The following is a 25911-nucleotide window of genomic DNA, read 5'->3' on the forward strand; positions in this document are numbered from 1 at the left end:
GTGACAGCGCGTGCTTTGAGTGACAGGTTGATAAGCTATTGTTTCAAGATTCATTTGTAGAATGAGCACTAATTTAAAAAAAATCCCGTTGTGCGGTATCCTTTTAGCTCTGTAACTTTTTAAAATGAACAAGCATGTGCAATTTAGGGGCGTATAAACCGAAACAGAAATGCTCTGGTGAAACTCAAGGACCTAAACTTTATTCATTTATTGCATACAGTGGCAATAAATATGATGCTAAAACAGGATGGAAATAAACAGATAAATTGCAATTTTAGCAATATTGTTATTCTGATATGTGGATGAGACAAACCAACAAAAAAAAGGTCAATCCACTGGATTTTGCATTGCATTTGTTGTTTTCCACTAAAAATGGTCATTTCCCCTTGAATGATGTACATCCAGATAATGTGTTTTTTTTTTATTATTATTTGATTAATAACATTATAATGTTTATATATGGATAAACATTGGCTATTTAATTAAATGTTACTGTCTTGTTGTAAATTGATTGTTTATGCTATTCTGATATATTCATGGTTTGTTTTGATGTAAAAATGTAAAGCAATACTGTAAACACAGGAAAAACCCATAAAATGAGTAATAAAAATTATAAAATATTGATTGATTTGATTACAAAACTGTCTAGAAACTATTAGGAAATAATTTCTATAGTCAATTTATTCCAAAGCATGGCAGACAAGGCAAAAATGGAAACATCTGCTAAAACCACAGTAGTTGGTTTATTTATACTGAATTCGCTCAAATGTTTACTTAACTGTGATATTGTTATGAACGAATATGATTTAAATCTTTCAAAACTGCAGGTTGAATAATTCATCCAATATATTAAGACAGGAGGACATGTCCTGCCTAACAGGAAGGATACATAAGCAATTCATTATTTATATTCTAAAACATTTCATATTCCATTCACAGCTCTCTAAATAATCACATTATGATCATCTGTGTGTAATTTGTTAATATGTAATGTTTGTTTTAAAATACTTTTAGTCTGCAACTGTCATCTTTTCAAGACTATATTAAAAGAAAAAACACTGACCATCTGCTAACGTCATCCGTGTGTTTTTATTATGAATTTTTTGAACAGATTATTTCTTCAGACGGTTATCAATAACAATCAATCCATATAATCCATGTCATTGTGTCTATAAGTACAGTTAATTGTCCCAATGGTAACCATTGTAATAATATAGCTTATTAATGCAAATTTATCCATTCTTAATATCACACTGCAAAAACAACAGGCCTTTATTTACTGACAGGTTTCCACTGTACACTAACACAGACAGAGAAATAGTCACGGGAAAAAGAGAGGAGGAGTGCGAGCTGGAAGGAGGAAGGGGTGGCACAGTTGTACATTCAGAAACCAAAAAAGCAGTGGCAGTATCTAAAGAGTGTACGGATAGAGAAAGGACAGGGAAGAAAAGAGAGGGAGAATGATGGCAGAGGTGAAAGTGTTCTAGGCATAGCAATAATGTGCCTTTCTGTTCCACTGTGAATCAGATATTAACAAGTTTTTAAATTACACAATTGAACACACAAATAAATAGACATTCATCAAGCCAATCATTACCGCTCTTATTACTAATACTATTATTGTCATTATCACTGGATATTACCAATAGAGATATTAGAAAAAAAATACCTAGCCTATCTGAAAGTGCAAAGACTGAAAATGAACGAAAATAATGGAACCGACAACAAAAAAAATGAGAATAATAGTAGTAGTCATTTGTATTTACATACATTTAAGTACAATCAAAACTGCCCAGGTTGAGCTAACATTCTGATACAGCAGAGGGCATTGCACTGTACTGTGTTTTTTGTGAGGTTGTGAGAAGAAGTGCACAGATTTGTGTGTGTGTGTGTGTGTGTGTGTGTGTGCGTGCGTGTGTGCACTGTGATGCTTAAAAGAAAGCACTTGCATACCTAGCTGGAGTCTATCACTATTACGAAACACCTTTACTGACTAGTCCTCTATATCTGTACATGTGAATTTGTTCAAGGAATGTATCAAGAGACAGATTGTGCAGAGGAAATACAGCTTCTGAAGTGGTTTTGTACTTGATGTACTGGGCACTAGACGTTATATTAATTACAAAAGTCTGTAATCTGAAACATTCGGAGTCAATTAGCTGATATGAGTTGACAATTAGTGTATTCATTATGTTTGATACAGTGTTGTGAGCACATCAATAGGAACGGTTGTAGAATGAATGAACATAATTGTGCCATTAATAAATATTGGGATCTGGGTCGAGAGTGGCAAAGAGGGAATGCATTGTGCATTGTGGGAGCGTACATTCCAGAGAGAAGCATTGCATTCACATAGGCTGAGATCCTATAATTGTGTCACTGGTGTGTTAGACACTTTGCATTTTCTTTGATGGTGCATCTGTGTGTGTGTCTGTGTTTGTATATTCCTGTGTTTTAAACGAGTGGGTGGTGTTTTAGTATGTGGGTGTGGATAATTGGCTCAGTAGCGTCTGGGGGCGGAGTCTCTTCCCTCTTTCTTGATGATGATTCGTTGGTCATCACTGGTATCGTCGGGCGAATCCACTACTTCTTCCTCGTCGTCACACTCTCCTTCCATATCTGTTGCAATTCCCATACGGTTCTCATACGTCTAAAAGTTCAAATACAAAGAGAGACATGTAAGATACCACACACATCAGTAATAATGCTGATACACTACCGTTCAAAAGTTTGGGGTCAGTAGGACTTTTTTAAAATAAATTAATATCTTAATTCAGCAAGTATGCATTAAATTGATCAGAAGTGACAGTAAAGCTGTTAATAATGCTATTAAACATTTGTATTTCAAATAAATACTGCTCTTTTTAATTTTCTATGGATTAAAGATTCCTGGAAAAAAATGTATCGTAAGCAGCACAACTTTTCTCAATACTAATAATAATAAGAAATGAGCACCAAATCAGCATATGGATCTCATGACACTGAAGACTGGAGTAATTGCTGCTGAAAATTTAGCATTGCCAATACAGGAATATATTACATTTTAAAATATATTCCAATAGAAAACAGTTATTTAAATTTGTAATAATATTTACCATTATTACTGTTTTTTTTTTTTTTTTTAAATAAATGCAGATAAATAAATGCAAATAAATGCAGCCTTGGTGAGCAAAATAAACTTTTCAAAAACATTTTAAAAAACGTACTGACCCCAAACTTTTGAACAGTCGTGTATGTATCAGCTTTTGCATTCATACCTCCATTGGGTTCACGATGATGGTGAGGGCGGAATCGTCCCATTGGTTGCTGCCTTCTTTGCCTCCGCCTCTTGCTCCTTCACCACGGCGGTGGATGGAACGGATGCGAAAGACACCAAGAATCACCATGACAACCAAGAAACCCACGCACACCATAATGATGACAGTCGCGGCTCCTGGAACAACTGTACACACGAGGAGAGAGAGAGAGAGACATTATTGTTTATTCTTTATATTTGATCATTTTTTAAAGGTTATATCATGAGAAATAATACAATTATATTATTCAAATATACTCAAAAGAACTCAAAACTTTCTCTGCAGTAAAAAAAAAAAAAAAAAAATTTCCTAAACATTATAAATAGGAAAAAAATTTGATGTACCATTAAATACCAATAAAAAATGTCAGACTCAGACATGTACCTGAGTTGCGGTGTGGGTTGGGGAGTGTGTGTCCACTCAGTTCCCCAGTGTGATGGGATGGGTGGAGGAACTGCTGCTGGGACGCCAGCAGGTGAGACGGATGGTACAGACTGTCCAGAGAGTGCAGGAAGTTCACCTGAGCAAGTGTAAGAGAAAACCAGACCGAGACACAGAGAGTGTGTGTTAATGAAGTAATGTGTGTGTCCACATCAGTGTCATGTGTTCAGTGGTGTTTATTACCTCCAGCGTGAGCTCGTTGCTGGTGTACCGGCCGTTCATTTCTGAGCACGACAGACGAAACCTTCTTTCAAAACGAGCAGAGCCCTTTGCTAAGCGATAGCGAATGGAGCGCAACACATCCTCGTACACAGAGATAGACTCCGCTCCTGAAACAGAGGGATTAAAGTGTTGCAGTTTTTCTATTTGCTGTTAAATAAATGAGAATGTGATCATTATGTGTTTATGCTAAAATAATTGATCTTTTTACTTATTGCATTCACTGCTGTTCAAAAGTGTGAGGTCAGTAAGATTTTTTCTTTTTTTAGAAAATAATACTTTATTCAGTGAGGATGCATTAAATTGATCAAAAGTGACAGTACAACATTAAAACAGTAATGAAAGAAAAATATCATTTTTTATATAATTTATAATATTATTGATGATAATAAAAAAAAATGTTTCTTGAGCATCAAATCAGCATATTAGAATAATTTCTGAAGGATCATGAGACACTGAAGACTGAAGCAATGACTGCTGAAAATTCAGCTTTGCCATCGCAGGAATAAATTACATTTTTGAAATATATATTAAAATAGAAAATAGTTATTTTCACTATATTTTCTATTGTATTTTTGATCAAACACATGAGCATAAGTTATAACCCGAAATAACTTTAAAATAAAAATAAAAATCTTACTGACCATGTACATGATTTGCATTTATAGCCCCAATTTAATAAAATATGAAATCAAGTGACATTTATTTTGAAGAAGTACAACAAGTGGCAATGTTTACATTTTTAAAACACTGTTTATTTTGTTCAAAATTAAGACAAAAATATTATATTTAGTACAAATAAGTGTCCAAATATTTTTTGTAGCCACTTTACACAGTGCTTTCCCACTGTTTTTATTACCAGTGAAGGCAATTTAAGCCATAAAGTTAATATAAAAAAAATTACCAGTGATGGCAATGTAGGCCGTTGTGTTAATGATGTCCAGTCCCCTCTCTTTTAATGCCTCCATGTCAACCAGAAGCTCCTCCCTTTCTTGGTTTAGCTCCTCCCCCAAGGGCTGGACTTCACACCCATCCAGAGTATGAGCCACAGCATCTGACATCAGTGCTGATAAAGAGACAGAAAAAGACTGAATAATTCTCTACCCTTTGGCCATAACACTGACATGAGAGAAGAGCAAAGGTCTGTCCGCTGCATTGCACAAGCCTAAAGTCACCGATAACACCGTGAGTACAGGTTAACCTGTGGGTGAGCAAGTAACTCCATTGCTTGTTTTACTCTCACTTTCTATCAAGAGACAATACTTTCATACTAAATAATCAGATAATGCCTTGACCTTGACTTCTTTATTATGCTGCACCGCCTCTGGACAGAACCAAAACAACTTCTTAGACTGCAGATCTTTTGTTCATAGTTATTCATCAAGTCGAGCCTCTGGGCTATTACAGGGTCTGATGTGCAGATCATTTTCCAAGAATAATTGAATAGAATCCATTTTGATAAAAAAGCCCTTATAGGGGTCATCCATCAAGCGGTGGGTTCACAGATTACTTTTTTAGGTGAGATGTTCAAAGCTTACCCCCTCCTTCCATGCCCTGAGCAGCTGTGTTCACAGCATGAGACAAGGAGCAGACAATACGGAGCTCAGGAAACAAGGGAACCCCTTGAGGACCCTCAAACTCAGCGGCTGGCCGGGCCAGGTGGGGTCCCACCCCAGAGAGAGAGATCTGAGGGGCGTCAGGCTGGAGAACGACCAGGTAACCCTCCAGCTGTCTGAGAGAGAGACAGCTCTCTTCACTGAAACACCTACAGAAGGACGAAGAGAATAATGATGATTTAAAGAGAATACCTAGATACTTGAGAATAAAGTATCTTAATATTTTTATGATTATAATGTGTCACATATTTACACATTTAATAATGCTTTAGGTCAAATGGTCTTCCACAACAATGGAATTTCTTTATTTGAGTTGGTTAAGATTTTTAATGGTTTTGAAAGAAGCCTCTTATGCTTACCAAGGTTGCATTTATTTGATTAAAAATACATTAAAAGCAGTAGTATTGTGAAATATTATTAAAATTTAAAACAACTCTTTTCTTTAATCCAGTGGTGCAAAGCTGAATTTTTAGCAGCCATTACTCCAGTCTTCAGTGACACGTGATCTTTAAGAAATCATTCTAATATGCTGGTCAAGAAAAAGTTTTTAATATTATCAATGTTGAAAACAGTGATGCTTAATATTTTTGTGAAAACAGTCATACATTTTTTTCAGGAGCCTTTGATGAACAAAAAGTTTTATTTATGTGAAATAGAAATTATTATTTTAAAAAAGACTGTCACCTTTGATTAATTTAATGCACCTTTGCTGAATAAAAATATTCATATATTTTAAAAACAGACCCAGGTTTTAGTTACGTGACCCCAAACTTTTGAATTATATGATTAATTGTGATTAATTTGATAAATTAATCAGATTATTATATTCATGTTACTGTTTGCAACTTTGCATTAATGTGTGCTCATATGTTTATGTGAATACATGCCAATAAATCTGTGAGCAGCTGGTTAAATTAATCTCCATCTGACTGTTGATACTACATCTGGTCACCACAACCCTTTGTCCTGATATCCGGTGACAGTAAAGTAAAGCCCTAAAATCTACATGCTTGCCAAAAAAACAGAGGGAGTTGTTTTCAACAAAAATTGATTTTGTCAAATTGACATTTACACAGATTTTCTTTACTCTGCACTTATCAGTCGAATGTTTCATCTGCTTTTCAGTGTGCTTTACTTGAAAGCCTTTTCTTTTCTTTTTTTTTGGAAATATCTACAGTATGGATAATATTTTGTAATTTAATTTCATCTTGGGTAGTTGAAACAAAACCTACTGTTGGTCACTGCAGTAAAATCATTTTCTAACAAAATGACAAAATTCATAAGACTTTAGATATGTTGGGTAAGTTGAAATTAGTGCTGGGCGGTATACCGGTTCATACCGAATACCGGTGTTTATTTTTCTTATATGAATTTTTAAAATACCGCAATACCGGTGTTATTTAAATAACGTTCGGAACGCGACACTGTTTGAGAGGGGTCTCTTTTCACTATTGCATTGTGGCAAGACCACAGCTGTATGTGTTACCTATAGTCTTTGGTGTTACTAAGCGTGGAGGTTCTGAAGCTGTAGAACGTGATGACACAGAAGAACTCATCCACAATATCCACCGCCCGCTGCCATCAGCTCCCGCGTCTCACACTCACGAGCGCGACTTTAGCACTATATTTAGCATTTTTTAGACCCTTTTAGCGGCTTTTTTTCCATAGAATATACAAACTGACAAACCTAGCGACATTTTTGGATAAACCTTAGCTATGGTTCAGTTGGAAGATATCGCCAGTGTTGCCCTGCGAGCGTGATGTCTGACTCTCCCGGCGCAGTGTCGCCTCTCTCTGCGTCTGTTCTGTGCAGTGAGCGGCTGAGAAGCACCGCATTCAGCTGGCCGTACCGCAGCAGATTCGTCAGTAAATGAGTACAAAACAGCGTTTCCAAGCACTTGCCGCTAACTGACTGTTTGGAATTATAAATATGAGCATAGTTTGTCTGTTAATATTATGCACTTTTTAATTTTTTTTTATTTTTTAGTTTGTTACTCAGACGCAGGCAGTGCGCTGCATAGCCGCTCTTTAGTGTAACGTTAGATGCATGTTGATTTTATCAGACGATGTCGCAATTATAAATGAGAGTGACTCCTGGTTAACATGTATTGGGTCGTGTTTAGTCACTATTTAGTGTGGAATTTTTCTACAATATTCGCTCATCATGACAATAAAATAGGTCATTCTAAGTCAGTCTACTGCAGTTTTTCCTCCCTCAATCAGTAGAAAATGTGGTTAACACCCGATCATGCATGAAAAAAAAATACCGTCATATACCGTGAAACCGGTATAATTTTGAAAAATACCGTGATATAAATTTTTGGTCATACCGCCCAGCACTAGTTGAAATGCTGAAGCAAGATCACTGTTTCGGTGTGTGGATGGTTGTGTACCTGAGAGAGGTGGTCAGTTTGAGCGGACGGACACCAGGTGTGGCAAATCGTAGAGAGTTCCTGTATGTCACCTGCTGAACAGCACGGTTGAAACTTTCAATGTCGTCTCCTTCTAACACCAGCACAGACTGGCTAGGGTTCACATGCACCTGAGGAAGGGACATTACAGGAACATTCCCGGTTAAATGTGACTTAAACACTATTGACAGAATAGAGTTAGACAAAAAACAAAGCAAAACCTTTATAGTAGTGCCCAAGTTTTTTTTAGGGAGAACTATGGGCTATATTACGAGTAAATATGTAAATGAAACAAACTTTAATTCATAGTGTTAATGTACCTTCATGCCTGAGCCCAAAGTCTCAAGATCTCCAAAATCAAGCCCTTCTCGACAAGCATACAGACACTCCACCACACTGTGGGGCTCCACATTTCCTGGACGCACAGTCACTCCTGACAAAAGCCCTTTGTAACCACTAACAAACTTCCCTATGAGCCAAAATGAGAAGATATATATAAATATGAATCAATACAGACTCTTTTAAGGACATTAAACTCATACACTTCACTGAGTATCTCTATTGATCTCAGATAGCTTATGAATAACATACCCACATCCACACACAAACATAGACAGATTCATTGTCCTGGTGTGCACCTCACCTATCTCTTTACTCTCCGGCATGGTGTTGTTCACAATGTCTCTCGGTTTCTCTTCTGGCTCTACAGGACAGAAAAAAAGTTAAAAAAATGAAAGAAAACAGATAAATGCTTTAATGCACCTTTACTAAGTTGTAATAAAGTTTGATGCAATTGTGTTTTTGTCTTTTATGGAGTCCCTGGTCAATATGAAATGGTGTTATATGGCAAATGCTGTGTAACATTAATAAGTTAAATAATAACAGCATACAGTTTGAAATGATATGAGGGTGAGTAAATAATGCCAGAATTGCCATTACTGATCTATTACTTAAGGTGATTAACACAGACTAGGTGACCCAGTTAGAAGAACAGCAGGAGACGGAAAGCTTGGGCATCTTTCTACCACACACACACTCTAAACGAGTGCCACAGTGTGTAAGAACTATTCTGTTTAGTTGAATAATACATGAGTCTATTAATAGCTGAAACACATATAGTCTCAGAAAAGAACACGACTACAGATTTCTGCTCCACCTACTGCTGAGATCTTCACACCAACCTCTAAGACTTATCACATATGACTAATAGTAAAATTACCCCAGCATGCTCCAATGACCAGCCGCTGATGTGGTGCTGGGTTGGGGATGGCTCCGTTGTCATGAATGAGTGCGGGGTCAAAGGTCACGCCATCCACGTAGAGTGTAACAGAGGGGAACTGCACACTAAGGGACAGGTGATGCCACTCACTGTCACATACCTGTCAGAGTCAGAGGTCAAAGGTCAGCTAAGCTCTACAACAACACATACACATGCAAATGTATTATATTTATAGGATTCAAAACAACATGTCTCAAATAGTTCCTGTGACAAACTGTGTGTGACAGGATTAAAGTAACCAAGATTTGCTGTCACGGTTAATTTACCTGTTCCAGTTTCCAAAGGAATTTGACAGGTCTTGCGGCAGACACATCCGGCCAATAGAAGAGAGAGAGACGACAGCCATGTACTGATAAGGAGTAGTGAGAGTACGAGTCATCTGGAAATGAGACCACAAATCTGTTTAGTAGAGCAGCTCATATTTGAGTTCTTAAGCACCGACTACTGACCAGTGATGTCTGGCACTTCGGTACTAAGTTTCATGGTCAAAAATGCTAACCTTGACAAGGTATATTTTGTTAAAATATCAGATTTGTGAATTAGAAATACATTAGAATACATTGTTTGTATTATTTTTACATAAATAATTACTTTGCTTATTTACTTGAAGACTATTCCATTGTATCAATTTAATTGATTAATATTTTTATAAATACGTCATATTAACACGTTTAAATATTAAGATATTTAAACTAAATTAATACTTTTACTCAGTAAGGATGTATTAAATTGAACAAAAGTGTCAGTAAAGACATTTATAATGTTACAAAAGATTTATATTTCAAATACATGCATTTCTTTTTAACTAAATTACTATTAAGCAGCTTAATATTAAGCAATATTATTTCCAACATGGATAATAATAAGAAGTGTTTCTTGAGCACCAAATCAGCATATTAGTATGATTTCTGAATGATCATGTGACACTGAAGACTGGAGTAATGATGTTGAAAACACAGCTTTGCCATCGCAGAAATAAATTTTAAAATATATTAAAACAAAAAACAGCTATTTTAAATTGTAATAATATTTCACAATATTACTGTTTTTACTGCATTTTTGATTATATAAATTGGTGAGCAGAAGAGGCTCAAAGAATATATAAAAATATTACCAGCCCCTTTTCAGTGTGTGTAACTTTTTTAAACAGAAGAGTGTGATTAAAAACTTATTTTTTGTATTGAATTTTCCTGGCATTGGTACTGAAATGTCACTGAGATTTCCGTATGGTGATGAAGCCAGCACAGACTGACCATTCTTTACAGTGCTGCAGATAATAGTCTCCTCCTCTTTACGGGTTCCCCTCGCCTGATTGGCCGGTGGCTGAGTACTGGCCCCTCCTCTTCGCATCCAGAGCTGCAGGGTGAAGTGGTCTCCAGATACTGCTGAAGCAACTGAATCAGGTACTACAGCAACATGGGTGGAGCCATTGAAGGAGAAGACCAGGGATGAATCAGAAGATGGAAGAGTTGGCAGCGCGGCGGTCCAATTGGTTGCAGGAGATGGAGGTGGAAGGAGGTCGACTTCACCCCTCACAGCACCTGAAAATATTAAACTACAAGTTATTGATTTAAAAACAGGGCTGGTGTCAGCAAGAACTGTAGAATTATTGAGTACACCCTAATTTGAAGGGATTTTCATCCTGCAGCTAATCTAAAGAGAATGGACTGATTTGGGGCATTTTCCCATCTGCTCTAAATGAGATAAACAGTAGGGAAACAGAGACCGTAACAGATAAACTCCAAGTCCTCAATTTTCTGTTCGCTAATCATCTCTAATCCTAATGAAAAAGGATCTGTCACCATCAAATTCAAACCGTGGACAATTTATCGAAGAAATGAAGAACTCAGGAAATAACTTAATCAAACGTACCACAGAGTCTGCGCACAGATCGATCTGAGTAGCTGTCCCTGTCACAGCCCTTCCCGATATGACCCGTTTGAAGTTCAACAGTAGCCTGGATGTTCCAAACCGTCTCCTCACACGTTTCCAAGTGCAGGTTCGGGAAGAGAGGGATACTGCCAGAACCAGGAGTATACTCAATGCGCTTTGTCCATCCTGTAATTCACACACACACACACACACAATCACATAAAATAAAATAACATGTAACGTAGCATAACGTCAGTTTTCATTCATTCAAATTTTTATAAAATGCAATAATGTTTTTTTCCCCCCATAAGAATAAATAAGTACAATTTAAATAATAAATCAATTAATTTAATAAATGATAATAATAAATACAATTAAATAAATAAAATTAAAATAACAGTAATAAATTGTACAAATATTTACCAATCCAGCCTGGCTTGCAGGAAGGTTTTACTGTGATTATGACCTGAGCATCGGCCTGAGCTCGGTTCTTCCCACAGTCAAACGCTGTCACCCAGAAACTGTGGACACGCTGGCGTTTGGAGTCCAGTGGCTCAGTGTTCTTTATGTTCCCTAAAATTGTAAGAGATAGAGAAGTTTATACACCTACAGGCCACTTTATTTGGTACGCATGTAACTGATCATTAATGCAAAAATCTAATCAGTAACTAGACGTGGTCAATTTGATTGAGTTTAAACCAAGCATCGGAATGGGGAGGAAAGGTGATTTAAGTGACATTAAACATGGAATGTTTGTGGTGACAGAAGGGTTTGTCTGATTATTTCAGAAACTGCTGATCTACTGGAATTTTCATAAACAACTGTCTCTAGGGTTTACAGAGAATGGTCCGAAAAAGAGAAAATACCCAGTGAGTGGCAGCTCTGTGGGCAAAAATGGGTCTCATTGATGCCAGAGGTCAGAGGAGAATGGCCAGACTGGACTGAGCTGAGAGAAAGGCAACAGTAACTCAAATAACCACTCCTATAAATTAAGTATGTAGAAGAGCATCTCTGAACACACAACTTTGAAGCAGCAGAAGACCACACCGGTTCCACTCCTGTCATTTCCTAGAACAGGAAGCTGAGGCTACAGTTTGCATGGGCTCACCAAAATTGGACAATGGAGGATTGGAAAAAGGTTGCCGTGTCTGATGAATCAATTTCTACTGCGACATTGAGATGGTAGGGTTAGAATTTGGTGTAAACAACATAAAAGCACGGATTCATCCTTTCTTGTATCAGTGATTCAGGTTGTTGGTGGTGTAATGGTGTGGGAGATATTTCCTCGCCACAATTTGGGCTCTTTAGTACCAATTGAGCATCATTTAAATGCCACAGACTACCTCCGAATACCATCTCCATCCCTTTATGACCACAGTGTACCATCTAGTAATGGCTTTTCAAGCAGGTTAACACACCATGTCACAAATCTCAGATCATCTCAAACTGTTTTTTGGAACAAGACAATGACTTCACTATACTCAAATGGCCTCCACAGTCACAGGATGTGATGAAATGGGAGATTTGCACCTTGGATGTGCAGTGGATCTACGTGATGCAATCATGTCAATACAGACCAAAATCTCTGAGGATGTTTCCAGCACCTTGCTGAATCTATGCCATTAAAAATTAAGGCGATTCTGAAGACAAAAATGCGTCTAACCCGGCACTAGCGAAGAGGCCGGTGGGTGTATATCGAGCTAAATAAATACAGAGAACAATAAAAGATTTGAAAGCTAGAAGCTTTGGTAAAACAGACTCAGATTGGAAATAATAAAGCAGATTTAATTCACTGGGGGGACACTGAGAATATGATAAAGAAACCAGAAGCATCAAAAGCAGCTCAAAATGAGAAATGTGAGCAAAAACAAACAATGCAATGAAAGATGACAGGGACGGGTGAAGGCCAACAGTGGACTGGAGGAGAGAGAGAGAGCAAGAGAGAGAGAGAGTAAAAGAACGATATTGAAGTAGCACAATAAATAAAAGGATATTCACACAGCGGTGTCTGGTTCAGCCTGACCCAAATTACGAAAGCAAACCACACACACACACTACAGCAGGAAAATCTGCAAAGTCATGGCTAAAAAGAGGACCTCTCTTCCTTGTGCGCCTTGCTCATTGTATCTTTCTCCCTTGTTTCGGTTTCTTTCCATTGGCAAGTTCCTTCTTCGTCAGCATTTGTCATGTTACAAAATGTCGGCTATTGATCGCTTCCCCCTCAGTCTGTCAATGGGTGCTCAGATCTGCATTGAATGATCAGGAAGGGTGACTATCCCTCCATCTCACTACAGCAACTGGACTGTTCAGAGAACTGCCTAAAAACCAGCTTAACAGCAACATGCCACCACATTTCTGAATTACTTGAAACAATGATTAAAGAAATGATGATCTTCACAAGAATTATTATATATTACAGTAATAATATTAAGGGCATGAATGTAACAAAAGTTTTGGGCAATTTTAAAAACCTAAAAGTAAATTATATTAATTCACTGTGTCTTAAATAAAAGCACATCTCAAAGTAATAATATCATCACTGTAATAATATTATACTTTTAATATTGCTGAAAAGTTTTCACATTTATATGGGGAGTTACACTATAATTATTTGAATTAAGGGATAGTTTAAAATTTTTTTAAAAATTAAAAATTAAAAATTTTAATTCTGTCATCATTTAGTCATTCTGCAGAACACAAAAGAAGATACAGTCCACTGACTTCCACTGTATGGAGAAAAAAAAAATCTTCTTTTATGTTCCACTGAATAAAGAAAGTCATACAGGTTTGGAACAACATGGCGGTAAATTATACAGATTTTTAAAAGCTTTAAATCCTTTTTAGTCAAATATGTTGATAACTGAATAAAAAACATCCTTGAGCTACATACTTTAGTGAAATAATGTTCATTATGAGCGTTAAAGATTAAATTTTTTTTTTATTCAGTCGAACGGTTTTTCATTTATAACTAGAGTGAAATTGAATGCAACCTTAGAGTCTTGATTAAATCTTTTATGAAAGCTGCTGGCAACAGGGTAAGCATAAAAAAACTTTTAAAATTTTTATTTAAATAATAATTAAAAAAAGATATGTGTATGTATATGTATATAAAATCACAAAAATAGTGATTTTAATATGTTATATTTATACATATTAAAATCACTATTTTTGTGACGCGTCATCACCTGTCCCCGGTCACCCCTGCATGAGATAAAAGAAGTGTATCTGTATTTTATCAATGCTGGCTGTTGTAGTTCTCACCATCGTTGTCAATGGTGAAAGGGACGTTAGGTGTGATGATGTCATAGAAGCAGATCTGGCTGTACTGAGGTGAGCAGTCTGCATCAACGGCTTCCACCCGCACAATGCGATCAAACAGACGACCCTCAGGAACCGACGCCTCGTACCGACGCTCCACAAAGACAGGAGAGAACTCGTTCACGTCGTTTACACGAACATGCACGGTGGCCCTGGGAAGAGAGGGTTAAGAGTGTAAGAATGCAACGGCTGTGGCATAAATTTGCAGAAAATTCCATCTGAACAGAAGAAATCTCTTACTTGTGAGACTTCTTGCTGTTGGTCCCGTCAGGACCTTCACCGCAGTCATACGCCTGGATGGTGAAGCTGTGCTCCTTCTGGCTTTCACAGTCCAGAGGCTCCTTGGACCGAACAAGACCTTCTCCAGTGGAGCGATCCAACACCACTGCCTCAAACTGAGCCGAACCAGAACCACCTGGTCCGTTATGAACCCTAAACCCACAGATCTCCCCTGAAAAGAGAAAAATACATCTGCACTGACTACATTTGAATAAAATATATTTTGTGTGTGATTGACAACCTTTGTACAAATCCTAATTTAAAGTGCCATTTACTACACAAGTAAAAAAAAAAACATTGATGTGTGAAATGATGTGAAAAGGGCTGCTGAGTGCTCTTCTGGAAGTAAACACTTGTCTGTGTTCAGGAAGCGCTGTCACACATGACACGGCACTGTGAATGTTAGCTCAGCCTGCCGAGGGGGGAGGTCTGTCAGCCTTAATCCCTGTGTAATTCGTGTAATTTGTGTAAACATAACATGTAATTACTTACCGCAGTACTAAACTAGCTGCTAGAAGCTCCAAAGTTGCCCCCCTCCCCGTCAAAATAACCCTTACAAAATACCAAAATTCCAAAATACCCTTGACTAAACTCTGTCAATTAGAAATACACTAGGAATATTAAAAACACAATTAGTGTGTCATTTTCACACTTGAGGCATAAGAGGTTATATTTACTGACTAAAGGTGCAGCCACATTTATTATCGCCGTTCAGCAAATGTTCACCAGCCATTTCAATAGGAATCCATGCAATTCAAAAATTTGCATGAAGGCGAAAATTTTTATCTGCCTTAACCAACCGAAAGCTGCTTTGTTTGAAAGTTATTTCTGTGTGAGCTGTGGTTCATACACTATTGACCTGAACTCAACACAGCATGACTGCAATGTATAAAATTGAAAATTGGAAATACCTTAATATTAAATGCACAGTTAGTGTTTCCTTTTCTAACTTGAGGTGTAGGGGTTATATTTACCGACTTAAGGAGTGGCTGTTTAGCCAGGGTAGCACCATATTTAGTATTTAATTTTTTACGAGTCTATGAGGGATAGGAGTACAGTGTGTTCAATGGATTGTACTGTTATTTAACAAACCAAGCAGCTTTCTGTTGTTCAGCGCAGCAAATTACTTTCTATCAACTATCCAAACCTGATGCGAAATCTGTGTAGGGAAATATTTAGCACAAAATTCCTTATTGTGTGGATTCTTACTGAAATGACTGATACTGAAACGGTAAACGTGCCTGCACCTTAACACATAAAGGTGCGACATTATCAGCAACTTTACCTGCATAGTGCAGCGGTGCGTCTTTATCCAGGGCGAACAGAGGTGGGTTGAGGAGGACTGTGTTGTCGTTTTCCATGACGATCCCTTGGTACTCCGTTTCGATCCATGGCTTGTGTTTATTGGCTGAGAAAGAACAATCACAAAAGCAAGGGACAGGCGTGAGAGCCACAGGAACAATCTGTGATTCAGAACAAACAGCTTTTTTGACAAGACTATTTATAACACACCGTTATGAAGGTGAGTGAGCAGAGGTTCAAAGACGAACACAAGCAGTCCAAGCCAAAGGAATTTGCAACAAATAAAAAAAAAAGTTGTGCTAAAATACGTTAGTGGCAGATGGTGCAATGGTTCGGCCAGCTGTACATATGCATAACACTTGCACATTAAGTTACAAACATACCCATATGGGGATCGACTGAAACTGTGTGATGGACACACAACACAACACAATCACACACACACACAAACAAACACACACACACACACACACACACAGCACGCCACGCCACGCCACGCCACGCTTCGCTGCTTTGCAGAGTAATTAGGTGTAGAAATGTTTGGCCTGATCGCACACCGTGAGGTATATTGCACCTATCACTCAAAAACAGACAGATAGCTTCTCTTAGAATGAGAAAGACAGAACCATGCACACCTACATTAAACACCTTGAAAATTAGAAATCCTCAACAATAAGGCTGGCCTACTGGCCTGGGGTCGTTCTGGCCGGTGCTGCATTGCCACAATATTTTTTACATTCATTATCTTGTACATTCAATTTTTATGCCTTGGAACTTAAACATTGGTTTTCTGTGATGTATTTTTGCATTGTTGTTTCAGTTTTTTTTTTATTTGTCACTGAGATAACAAAAGAGGAGGCATTGTCAAAATTGTGAAAAATTACTTCTGATAGTCTTAAAAACATAAGTATGTGTTGGAAACTGCAAACCAATCTTATTGTGATTTGTATGCCATTGTTTTGCTCACTGAGTTACATTAAAGCTGTTTGATTTCAAGAAAATATTTCATTTTTTTTGTAATATACACCGTTCAAATGTTTGGGATCAGTAAATTTAAAAAACAAAATAAGCACAGATACATTAAGCTGATTCAAAGTGACAGTAAAGACTTTTACATATTTTATTTTTTTAAAATGCTACTGTTTTAAACTTTATATTGAGCAATATCTTGTACATCAAATTTACTTAAAAAATCATTTTTTCAACAACAAAATTAAGCTTGTAATGATTTCTTAAGGAATATGTTACACTGAAGACTGCAGCTTTGCCATCACAGGAATCAATTACATTTTAAAATACATTAAAACAGAAAAATGCTTACTGTTTTTACTGTATATTTGAAAAAAAGTGCAGCTTTGGTGAGCATAACAGACTTCTTTCATAAACATTAAAATAATCTTTCTGACCCCAGACATTTGAATAGTGTATATTTACATATTAAATGTCAGTATGAATGTAGAAAACATCAATTTATTTAAACAATTTATATGAAAATATGATTTCTAGCAAAATATATATTACTAAAAAACAAAAATCAATCATTCTTTTGCCCTGGTGCCAGTAAAAAACTACTAATCCTTATTACTGAGCCCTGTTTCATAAAAAAACGATTTAAATCTCTTGTCATATGATAGCCTACTATACTGCTAGAGAGTGTGCTGACCACTAACTCAATGCACCAATCTTTTTCATGTGTGTCCACCTCACTCTCATATTTCAAGTCAATCTGTATTTTTTTGCCATTTATCCACCTATCCCTCTCTCTCTCCCACCCACCCACCCACGCCCGCGTTCCTCCCTCTCATCCCTCACTCAGCCATATAACATTAATCTGAGCATCAGACCACTGGATTACTCCTCGGATTACGGACCGAGCGACAACGCTGTGCATCTCACTCCATTTATCACACGTGCCACTTTCCCACACTGACCAGAGCGATTTGAACGACTCTGTAAACAGCTGTGACAGAGGAGATAGAAAGATCAACGCATGTCTGTGATCACACGGAGAAACGTTAGCCGTAAATTAAGAAATATAGCATCTCCGGTTTCCCACGTGTCTAAAAATAGCAGAGACGAGAATAGATAAGCTTTCACCCTTTTCTTCAAGGACAAGAGTCGACCTCTCACTCCCCCTCTCTTTCTCACAGAGATCCTACAGTATATATATATCAGCATCCTTTCTGTCCTTCTCCAAATTTTGCTGTCCCACCATCATCTATTCGCTCTCTTGTCATTCCATCACTTTCTTCATCATATTGTCTCTTCCCATGTCACCTTGAGATGCGGCCTACCTTTTGTGATCTCTACAAAATCTACTGTTGTCATTCATAAAGGAGACACACATTTATTAACTGACACGATTTCATACTTAACACCCGTAACATACAGCAAACCGGATTGAGTTTCTGGTTTAAATGAACTGTATCTGCCAGAGCTGCGAACAGAAATGTTAATACACTCATTCACACTTAATCATCAACACAGTGCTCAGTATCAACATTCAAAAGGATGTTGGAGACTGACCTTTGTTGCCATGGGCAACCGAAGTCAAGCAAAAGAGGAGAAAGGAGAGAAAACTCATTCTGGCCATCTGAGGGAGGAAGGAGGGGAAGGACAGAGGGAAATAACATGCATTAACCTGGTATGAAGCAGTTTAAGATAGAGGACAGAGGAGAAACAGATAAGCGCAAAGACAGAGACAGAGAGACAGACATATTTCCTTACTTGCATTTCCTTAAAGTAAACATTAAGACATTAAATACTCTGCTCTAGGTAAATGTGAATATGATGTGTAATACCCTTGACATAATTTTCGTGGCCTAGTATGGCCGAGGAGGTCTGGCTCCCATTTGAGACACAGTACGTCGACTATTATATAGCCTGCTGTATTTACTAGTGACAATCAGCGCTCAATAAAACCTTGGTATTAAGCGAATTGAGTGCGCGTGAAATTGAGAAGTCTGCGCATCCTCGCTCTCACGCGCATGCAGGTGTATCCTCGCGAATGTAGCACACAGGCAGGTTTGTTAACAGAATATCAAATGTGTTTCATCATGACGCTTGTCCTCGAATAACATCTGGTCTGAAAACATTTACATAGGCAATGTCATTTACTTACATTAGTATTTTTATAAATATAAAGATTAATATCTTCCAACTTGGATGACGGACAGATACGTGATATAACCTACTGGTGTTTACAACGCGTTATTAAAACGACCGGTGTTATAGCTCACATACATCTCACACATATATGCGACAAACACGAATCGATTTTTTAAGCCTGCAAATGAATTCAGGCGATCCAAAAATCGCAATATCATGTAATATTTCAAAGCAGAGAGCAGTTCAGATGATATAACACCTGTGTCACGCGCAAGAATTGAATTATAAATATTATCTCAGGATCAAATGTAGGCTATGTTACCGTGAGGTGTGAGATGGTACTCCGCTCAGTCTCCTCAAAGCATCCGTCACACACTCACACCTATGACAGCCTGATGCCCGCCGACACACCAAACGCAACGGCTGGAGAGCTGGGGCCTCCGGTGCCTCCCGAAACGACTCGAACTGCGGAAAGGAGCCAAACTGGAATTTGAAGATTAGATATGAAGAAACCAATGCCCCCGTTTTCGGTGGATGCCGTGAGAAAAAAAGACGGTGTGATATCTCCTCCCTCTCGCAGTTTCTTAACCCGCCCACACTGCGTCTCTCTCGCTCTCAGGACTCACCCCCGGTGAAACGCGAATTTACAAATCCTACTGAGGCGAGGGCCTGCTCATTAATATTCATTACTCAATCCTCCGCCATTGGAAGGTAACGACGCAGCTCATTAATATTCATGACCCAGGCAGCGCTCATTGGAGAACAATAGCGTAATTACATAACGAATAGACAACATGCAACAACCAAATCGTCGCTGCAGGTAGCCACCAGGCGATTAACATAATCTACTTAATATTAACGAGCCAAGCATTGTTCATAGTAGGAAACATATTTGCTCCTCCCGTTTAGCGATCCCTAAATCAGCGAGATGGCTGGCTGTGTGATACATCTGGGGTTTGAGGGACGCATCTGGAGGCTGCTGTGTACTACTACTCATCGTCAAACCACACATTTACTTCCCACTTCGAGTTTGTAATGAATGTCATTTGTGAGTGCGTCTGAACCCCTCATGGTCACAATCTGTGCTCCTGCTCTAGGGCCCAGACTGCAAGATGACGTCACATCGGCTCCCACAGCAGACAGATACAAAACCCTGACACCACAATTCAGAAACACCAGAACCACACTAGACCCTACTTTGTTAAAATCCAGCATTTTTAATGAGTATTACAAAAAACAGCTTCATTTAAAAGTAGTAGTTGTGTTTTTCTCTCTCACTCTCTTTTTTTTTTTTTTGTACATTTGGTAGCAGTAAGGCAGAAGTAGTTGTTTCCCAAAAACAATTTTTACATCCATAAGATTTGCAACCACATGTATAAATATTATAAAACAACTTTGATGCTACAGTGAGCCTCTGCTCCCTTGGATTGTATCTGGGTGCAGGTTTTAGCCCTCACTGAAGAGTCATGTAGGCTATAAGGATCTTCAATATGTCATGTCACACAAAACAAATATGGAGGCAAATATGCGTAAGAATTACTGGGAGCAGATCGGAAAAAAAAAATTCCTAATATGCACTGACACTTTTTAAAGATTTTACACAGCATAACAGAGCAGTTTTCAGTAATGCCATTGGTGTGCACAGTTTACTAAAATACCTTTTATAATTTAAATACTCTGCTCTAAATAATACTGACACAAATTTACCATCATACTCATGATTCTGATTAGTAGTGTTGATGTTACTGTGGTTTAAGTTTCACTTGTGCTCATACACTGGACAAGAAGATTTGCTGGAGAAAATGGAGTGAATGAGAAAAGGTCAGATGGATGGACAGACAGTGTTAAATTGAGTGAGAGGATGAGATGACAGAATGATGATCCTTTTATGAAAGTGTCAAAAAGCTATACAAAATGTAGTTACCATAAAACCCATTCTTAAAAAAAAAAAAAAGAAGAATCCTCATCAGAAGTTGTCTGGTCACAAGAAAAACGGTTATAAAAATGAAAAACATTCATTTATAATGCCAGGCGATGCTCAGTCACTGTTCACTCTTGAGTTTTTTCACATTTCATTGTCTTTTTAAGGGTATGTGAGGTTGAAATATTCCTAGCAAAGGAAAATAAAACACATCTCATTTGTTTCCATCTTTGAAACGCGTGCTCTGCGTCCCCTCTAAAAGTGCACACGTGACCTCGGCGACAGCCAAAGCCAGTTCTCCGATTAGACAGGAAACAGGAAATGAGATCATTACTGAGTAATGAGTGCAATGGTATGAGCAGATACAGTATAATTATTTTCAGCCACCAAACATCAGTAAATCTTATTTAACGAATATTGAACCTCAGAAATGCTTGTATTTCTGCAGCTTTGTCATTACAGTCCACCCAAAAGAACGAAGAACTTTCCAACGGACTAACATTTGTACACACGTCAGTGCTGTATGTAAATAGTAATATATTACTAAAGGCCTTAAAATTTGTCCTCTTCAGGCGCTCTTTAAAAGTCACAGTTCACTTCAGTCAAACCTGTGTAAGAGAAAGAGGGAAAAAGTTGATCATTTTACATCTTCACACAGTCACACCAAAAGCACTTTCAGTAAGAGACTGCTAAAGCATAAACAGATGCTCTACAAAGACTTGGATGAATGAAACACTGCGGCAGAGCTAGTGAAACACTTTGTGAGACAGAGGGATGATACACTTTTCCTACTGGAATTTAATGGCTTATGGTCACACTGATCCTAACTGAATCATCAGTCATGATCTAATGAAGTATGATTATGCTGCTTATAAGTCCTCCTGGGAAGATACGTGTTCAAAAGCCATTATTAAGATGCGGGGTCTGGGTTCAAGTGATTTGTGTCAGAATAAAAACGACACGGCAACTGAATATCTCTCTTTGCCACTTCAGGAGTTTTTTAGTGCTAGTGGAATTAAAGAAAGAACGAAAGATGTGCATTATATACACACTTTTCTCACTCTTTTAGAGTTAACTTTATCCAAACTACACACAATATGTACATACTTAATTGTATTTATAATTAAATTCCGATCAAAACATCAGATTTGAGGTTAGATCAAAATAGAAGAATATTTAAAAGGTTTGGAAGAACAGTGTGCTAATGTTTTCATGCTTTTGTTCACGTTTTTTATATTTATGACTTTTTTAGCACTATCAACATGCAAGTAACAGATGAAATTGTGTACATTACCATTCAAAAGTTTGGGGTCATTTCTCATTTATAATCAATTTCAAATAAATGCTTTTTAATGTGAAAAAACATGGTTTACACAAAATTATATATTAGGCAGCACAACTGTTTTCAACATTAATAAGAAGAAGAAATGTTTCTTGAGCAGCAAATCAGCACATTAGAATGATTTCTGCGATCTTTAAGATTGGACCACACAAAATAAATACCATCTAAACTGGGCAAAGAATATTTTTAGTTTCCAACTTGCAATTAAGTAATTATGAAGGTGTTCATATAAGGATTGATATGACCTAAAGCCAGCATTAGATTCCACAGGAAAAAATAGATTTGATACATTCACAAATCAGAAAAACAGTGAGAACAGACAGGTGGCACAAACAGTAGAGTTTAGAAGAGAGAGATGCTAAATTTACCATTTTAATTAATCCTCCTTTTTCTCACTGCCTCTTTTTCGAGGCACGAACACCTTGCGGAGGTATGGCAGGACGAGAAAGGCAACGAAGAAAAAGATGTGACCACAAAAATATATAGAGGAGTAAACCTGGAAAACAAAAACATTCCAAATGTAAATGACACTAGCAAACACTTGAATGGATACAGGAGGTAAGGATCATGAACATCCCACTTTCAACATCAGATTCATTATTAACGAACCGCTGAGGAATGAGAACAAACCTTAAGCCACTTGTCGTACGTGAAGAGGCAGAATGGCACCAGAGGGTATCCCATAAAGAGCCAGTGAATTAACTGCTGTACTACATATACAAACGGATACAGATGACTCTGAGCTATAGATGTCAGCAAAGGACTGTCCCGCACCAGTGACTGAGCCTGCAAAAATATTTACAAAAGAGTTTTATTACTTTTAGCCTGTTTCTAGAGCCTTCGTCTAACAGCATGTGTCCACTTGTGCAGAAGAAATGCTCCATATGCTATTTAAGTTGTATGAATTAACATTAACTTATGCTTTAAGAATAAACATGAATAAACAATGGTATATTAACAAAAGGACTTTTTCACATTTCCGGGGTTCCCAAAAATGAAAGTCGTCATTGTTGTGTAAACTCCTACAGTGGTAAATTTTTTGTGTGTGTGTTCTCATTTGCCCCAAAAGAATAATTAACCTGGATTAATAAATGTTGCTTGCTTTGCTCCTCTGTCAGTTTCCCTGTATGAGCCTGTCACTCAGTTCCCATAAAACATAAAGTGAGAACACTTCGCTCCACTCACTCCGCACCGGTGGACACATAGCACAAGTAAACAATCACAATGTTTCAATCTCGCCTAGAGCCAGAGTTCACTGAACAATATTACATTTCAGCTTGTTTTCTTTTTCTCCTGAGAAGGTTAATGATCAAGCTCTACCATCAGCATTCATCAAAAAATGTGTTTTGTCTCAGACAGGAAAATGTCAATTTGTTAATATTCCATCAACTTTCATTTAATGTCTACAGATGTCTCATATTTTCTGACGTGAGCACTATTTGTCATTTTCAAGATTGGACTACAAGTGTGAGATGCTTCCTCATATCACAGCTGTCTGCAACCTGTAAGATTGTGTTTTACAAGCAAACTACTTGCAACAACTGCAACTGCCATTCTTAAGTACCATACTGTCATTGCCAGCTGAATCTCACCATCTGTTTCTTTATATGAAAATGCAGTTTAGTACCTCAATCACTCACCTAAATTGGCGTCAATAAGAATTTTTATATATTTTAAGAAATTAACACTTTTATTCAGAATATATTATATATTATTATATAGCAAAAGGATGGTGGTTTGAAGTGAGTTCTGAGTAAAAGTGTACTATTAATCTCATAAATTGTCTTATGAAGCATGATGCTAATGTTAGCTCTAATGCAGCTGCAGAACAGGTCCAATTCTTCTTCATAATGCATTTTGTCATAATACTTCACGTAAGGTTGCAAGAAATGTTTTGTTATATTTATTTAGAAATACTTTTGATAATAGTTGGGTAAATGTATACTGGGATTAAAGCGATGTGACTTGGTAAGCGTTTTATTGCTAGTATAAAGGCTGATAATGGCTGAATAAAAACAAAAGAATAATGATAAAAGAATAATAAGGATCATGTCTCATACCTGGCGGAAGTGTGAAAGGTTCTGTTTCCTTAAACTAGTTTGTCATGCATTTCTTTATTTCAACACATCTACAGGTAAATCCTAGTATTTTAAATTTGTGATTAATCACAGTCCATGACTGTGATTAACGCGATTACATTTTTTAATCGATTGACAGCACTAATTTATATATATATATATAATATATTACACATAGACACTCTGTGTAAGCCATTCAAGATACATTTAATATTTGATAACCTTACTACTGATCTATAAGGATTCTACAGTTCAGTTAGTTTTGCTCTATCCCTAACATTAGAGCAAGACTATCATTTCAAATAAATTCTCAGTGAGTTACTAAACTCAGAAACACTCTCTCTTCAAAGCTGTAAACTTTCAGATCTGCCTTTGGTTGGCATGAAAGTATGTGACTCAAAGACTTCAGTCTTCTTGATTCTAAACATCTTCACGCCTCATATCTGGTATAGCAATGTTGCCATGGTTACCTGTCTCTCCACATTGACAATGATGAACTCCACGGAGAAGCAGATGAGGTACCCTGAGTGCAAGCCGTGCCAGATCGCCAGGAATAACAATGTGAACATTTGAGATAACAACTTGTTACCCAAAAACCTCAGCCTCTTAAACACATGCCTGTACCGAAGAAGAAGGGTGGAAAGAAAAGAGAAATTAAGAGAAAATTAATTGACACATACATTAAAAAAAAGATTTTTGAAAGACTCTGATTGCAATAAATGTCAAATTTACAAAAGCATGTGCATACCTGGCAACCCAAGCATTTGTGTTGATGTTGAAAGAACTGATGGTCCCTGTGAAAAGCGGTGTGGTCTCAAATAGCCATAGCCTCACATTTGCACAGGCATCCCATTGGTTCTCCCCTTTTTCGTTCTTCCCATTATAGCCCAGCCCAGAGAGTATACACACACCTTCCTAAGTATAAATATATCAATATAAATATATGAGAGAAATCTGTATTCAGTGATTCTGGATACTTCAGTCAAACATATTTAAAAAATAATCTTAACATTTTGTTTGAAATCATTACACAGATAACACAGCAGACTGTTTAAAATTAATTTATTATAATTTTATATATACAGTCATGGCCAAAAATATCAGCACCCTTGTTAAATATGATCAAAGAAGGCTGTGAAAATTAATCTGCATTGTTAATCCTTTTGATCTTTTATTAAAAAAATTCACAAAAATCTAACCTTTCATTGGATAATAAGAATTTAAAATGGGGGGGAAATATCATTATGAAATAAATGTTTTTCTCTAATACACATTGGCCACAATTAACGGGACCCTTTTATTCAATACTTTTTGAAACCTCTATTTGCCAGTTTAACAGCTCTAAATTTTCTCCTATAATGCCTGATGAGGTTAGAAAACACCTGACAAGAGATCAGAGACCATTCCTTCATCCAGAATCACTCCAGAC

At 37.2% G+C, this 25911-nt stretch overlaps 2 protein-coding genes across 4 annotated transcripts in view; both read right to left on the bottom strand.

Moving 5' to 3' along the window:
• Positions 1 to 1070: 1070 nt before the first annotated feature.
• On the bottom strand, positions 1071 to 19769 carry clstn3 (calsyntenin 3). 2 transcript variants are annotated; one of them, XM_058747821.1, is made up of 19 exons: positions 19464 to 19769; positions 18560 to 18626; positions 16017 to 16139; positions 14693 to 14903; positions 14396 to 14604; positions 11558 to 11707; positions 11135 to 11320; positions 10516 to 10803; positions 9529 to 9641; positions 9203 to 9362; positions 8627 to 8686; positions 8304 to 8452; positions 7966 to 8114; positions 5495 to 5721; positions 4861 to 5022; positions 3921 to 4066; positions 3681 to 3816; positions 3258 to 3442; positions 1071 to 2650 (listed from the first exon to the last, which is right to left on the bottom strand). In XM_058747821.1, exons 2-19 carry the CDS (start codon positions 18624 to 18626, stop codon positions 2501 to 2503), a joined length of 2871 nt encoding a protein of 956 aa, XP_058603804.1. In that variant the 5' UTR covers positions 19464 to 19769; the 3' UTR covers positions 1071 to 2500. The 2 variants fall into 2 exon arrangements, with proteins under 2 accessions (XP_058603804.1, XP_058603805.1); XM_058747822.1 differs by lacking the exon at positions 18560 to 18626.
• Positions 19770 to 21417: 1648 nt separating this feature from the next.
• lpcat3 (lysophosphatidylcholine acyltransferase 3) overlaps positions 21418 to 25911 on the bottom strand; it is a 20671-nt gene continuing 16177 nt past the window's right edge. For both annotated transcript variants that reach the window (XM_058747845.1, XM_058747846.1), the window contains 5 exons: positions 25231 to 25397; positions 24953 to 25100; positions 23035 to 23190; positions 22773 to 22900; positions 21418 to 21670 (listed from right to left, as the gene is read on the bottom strand). In XM_058747845.1, the coding sequence (XP_058603828.1) occupies positions 22781 to 22900; positions 23035 to 23190; positions 24953 to 25100; positions 25231 to 25397 (591 nt within the window). In that variant the 3' untranslated portion in view covers positions 21418 to 21670; positions 22773 to 22780. The remainder of the gene's footprint in view (positions 21671 to 22772; positions 22901 to 23034; positions 23191 to 24952; positions 25101 to 25230; positions 25398 to 25911) is intronic.

The sequence above is a fragment of the Onychostoma macrolepis genome, chromosome 16, assembly GCF_012432095.1.
Source record: "Onychostoma macrolepis isolate SWU-2019 chromosome 16, ASM1243209v1, whole genome shotgun sequence".
NCBI lineage: Eukaryota > Metazoa > Chordata > Actinopteri > Cypriniformes > Cyprinidae > Onychostoma > Onychostoma macrolepis.

Bases quoted from the DNA above. Each gene is read 5' to 3' on its own strand.
- clstn3 (XM_058747821.1), bottom strand. From the start codon at position 18,626: ATGGCCAGAATGAGTTTTCTCTCCTTTCTCCTCTTTTGCTTGACTTCG. The intron at 8,453-8,626 runs GTGAGGTGCACA...TTTGGCTCATAG, and splicing joins GCCGGAGAGTAAAGAGATAG to GGAAGTTTGTTAGTGGTTAC. The intron at 5,023-5,494 runs GTAAGCTTTGAA...TCTCTTTATCAG, and splicing joins TCAGGGCATGGAAGGAGGGG to CACTGATGTCAGATGCTGTG.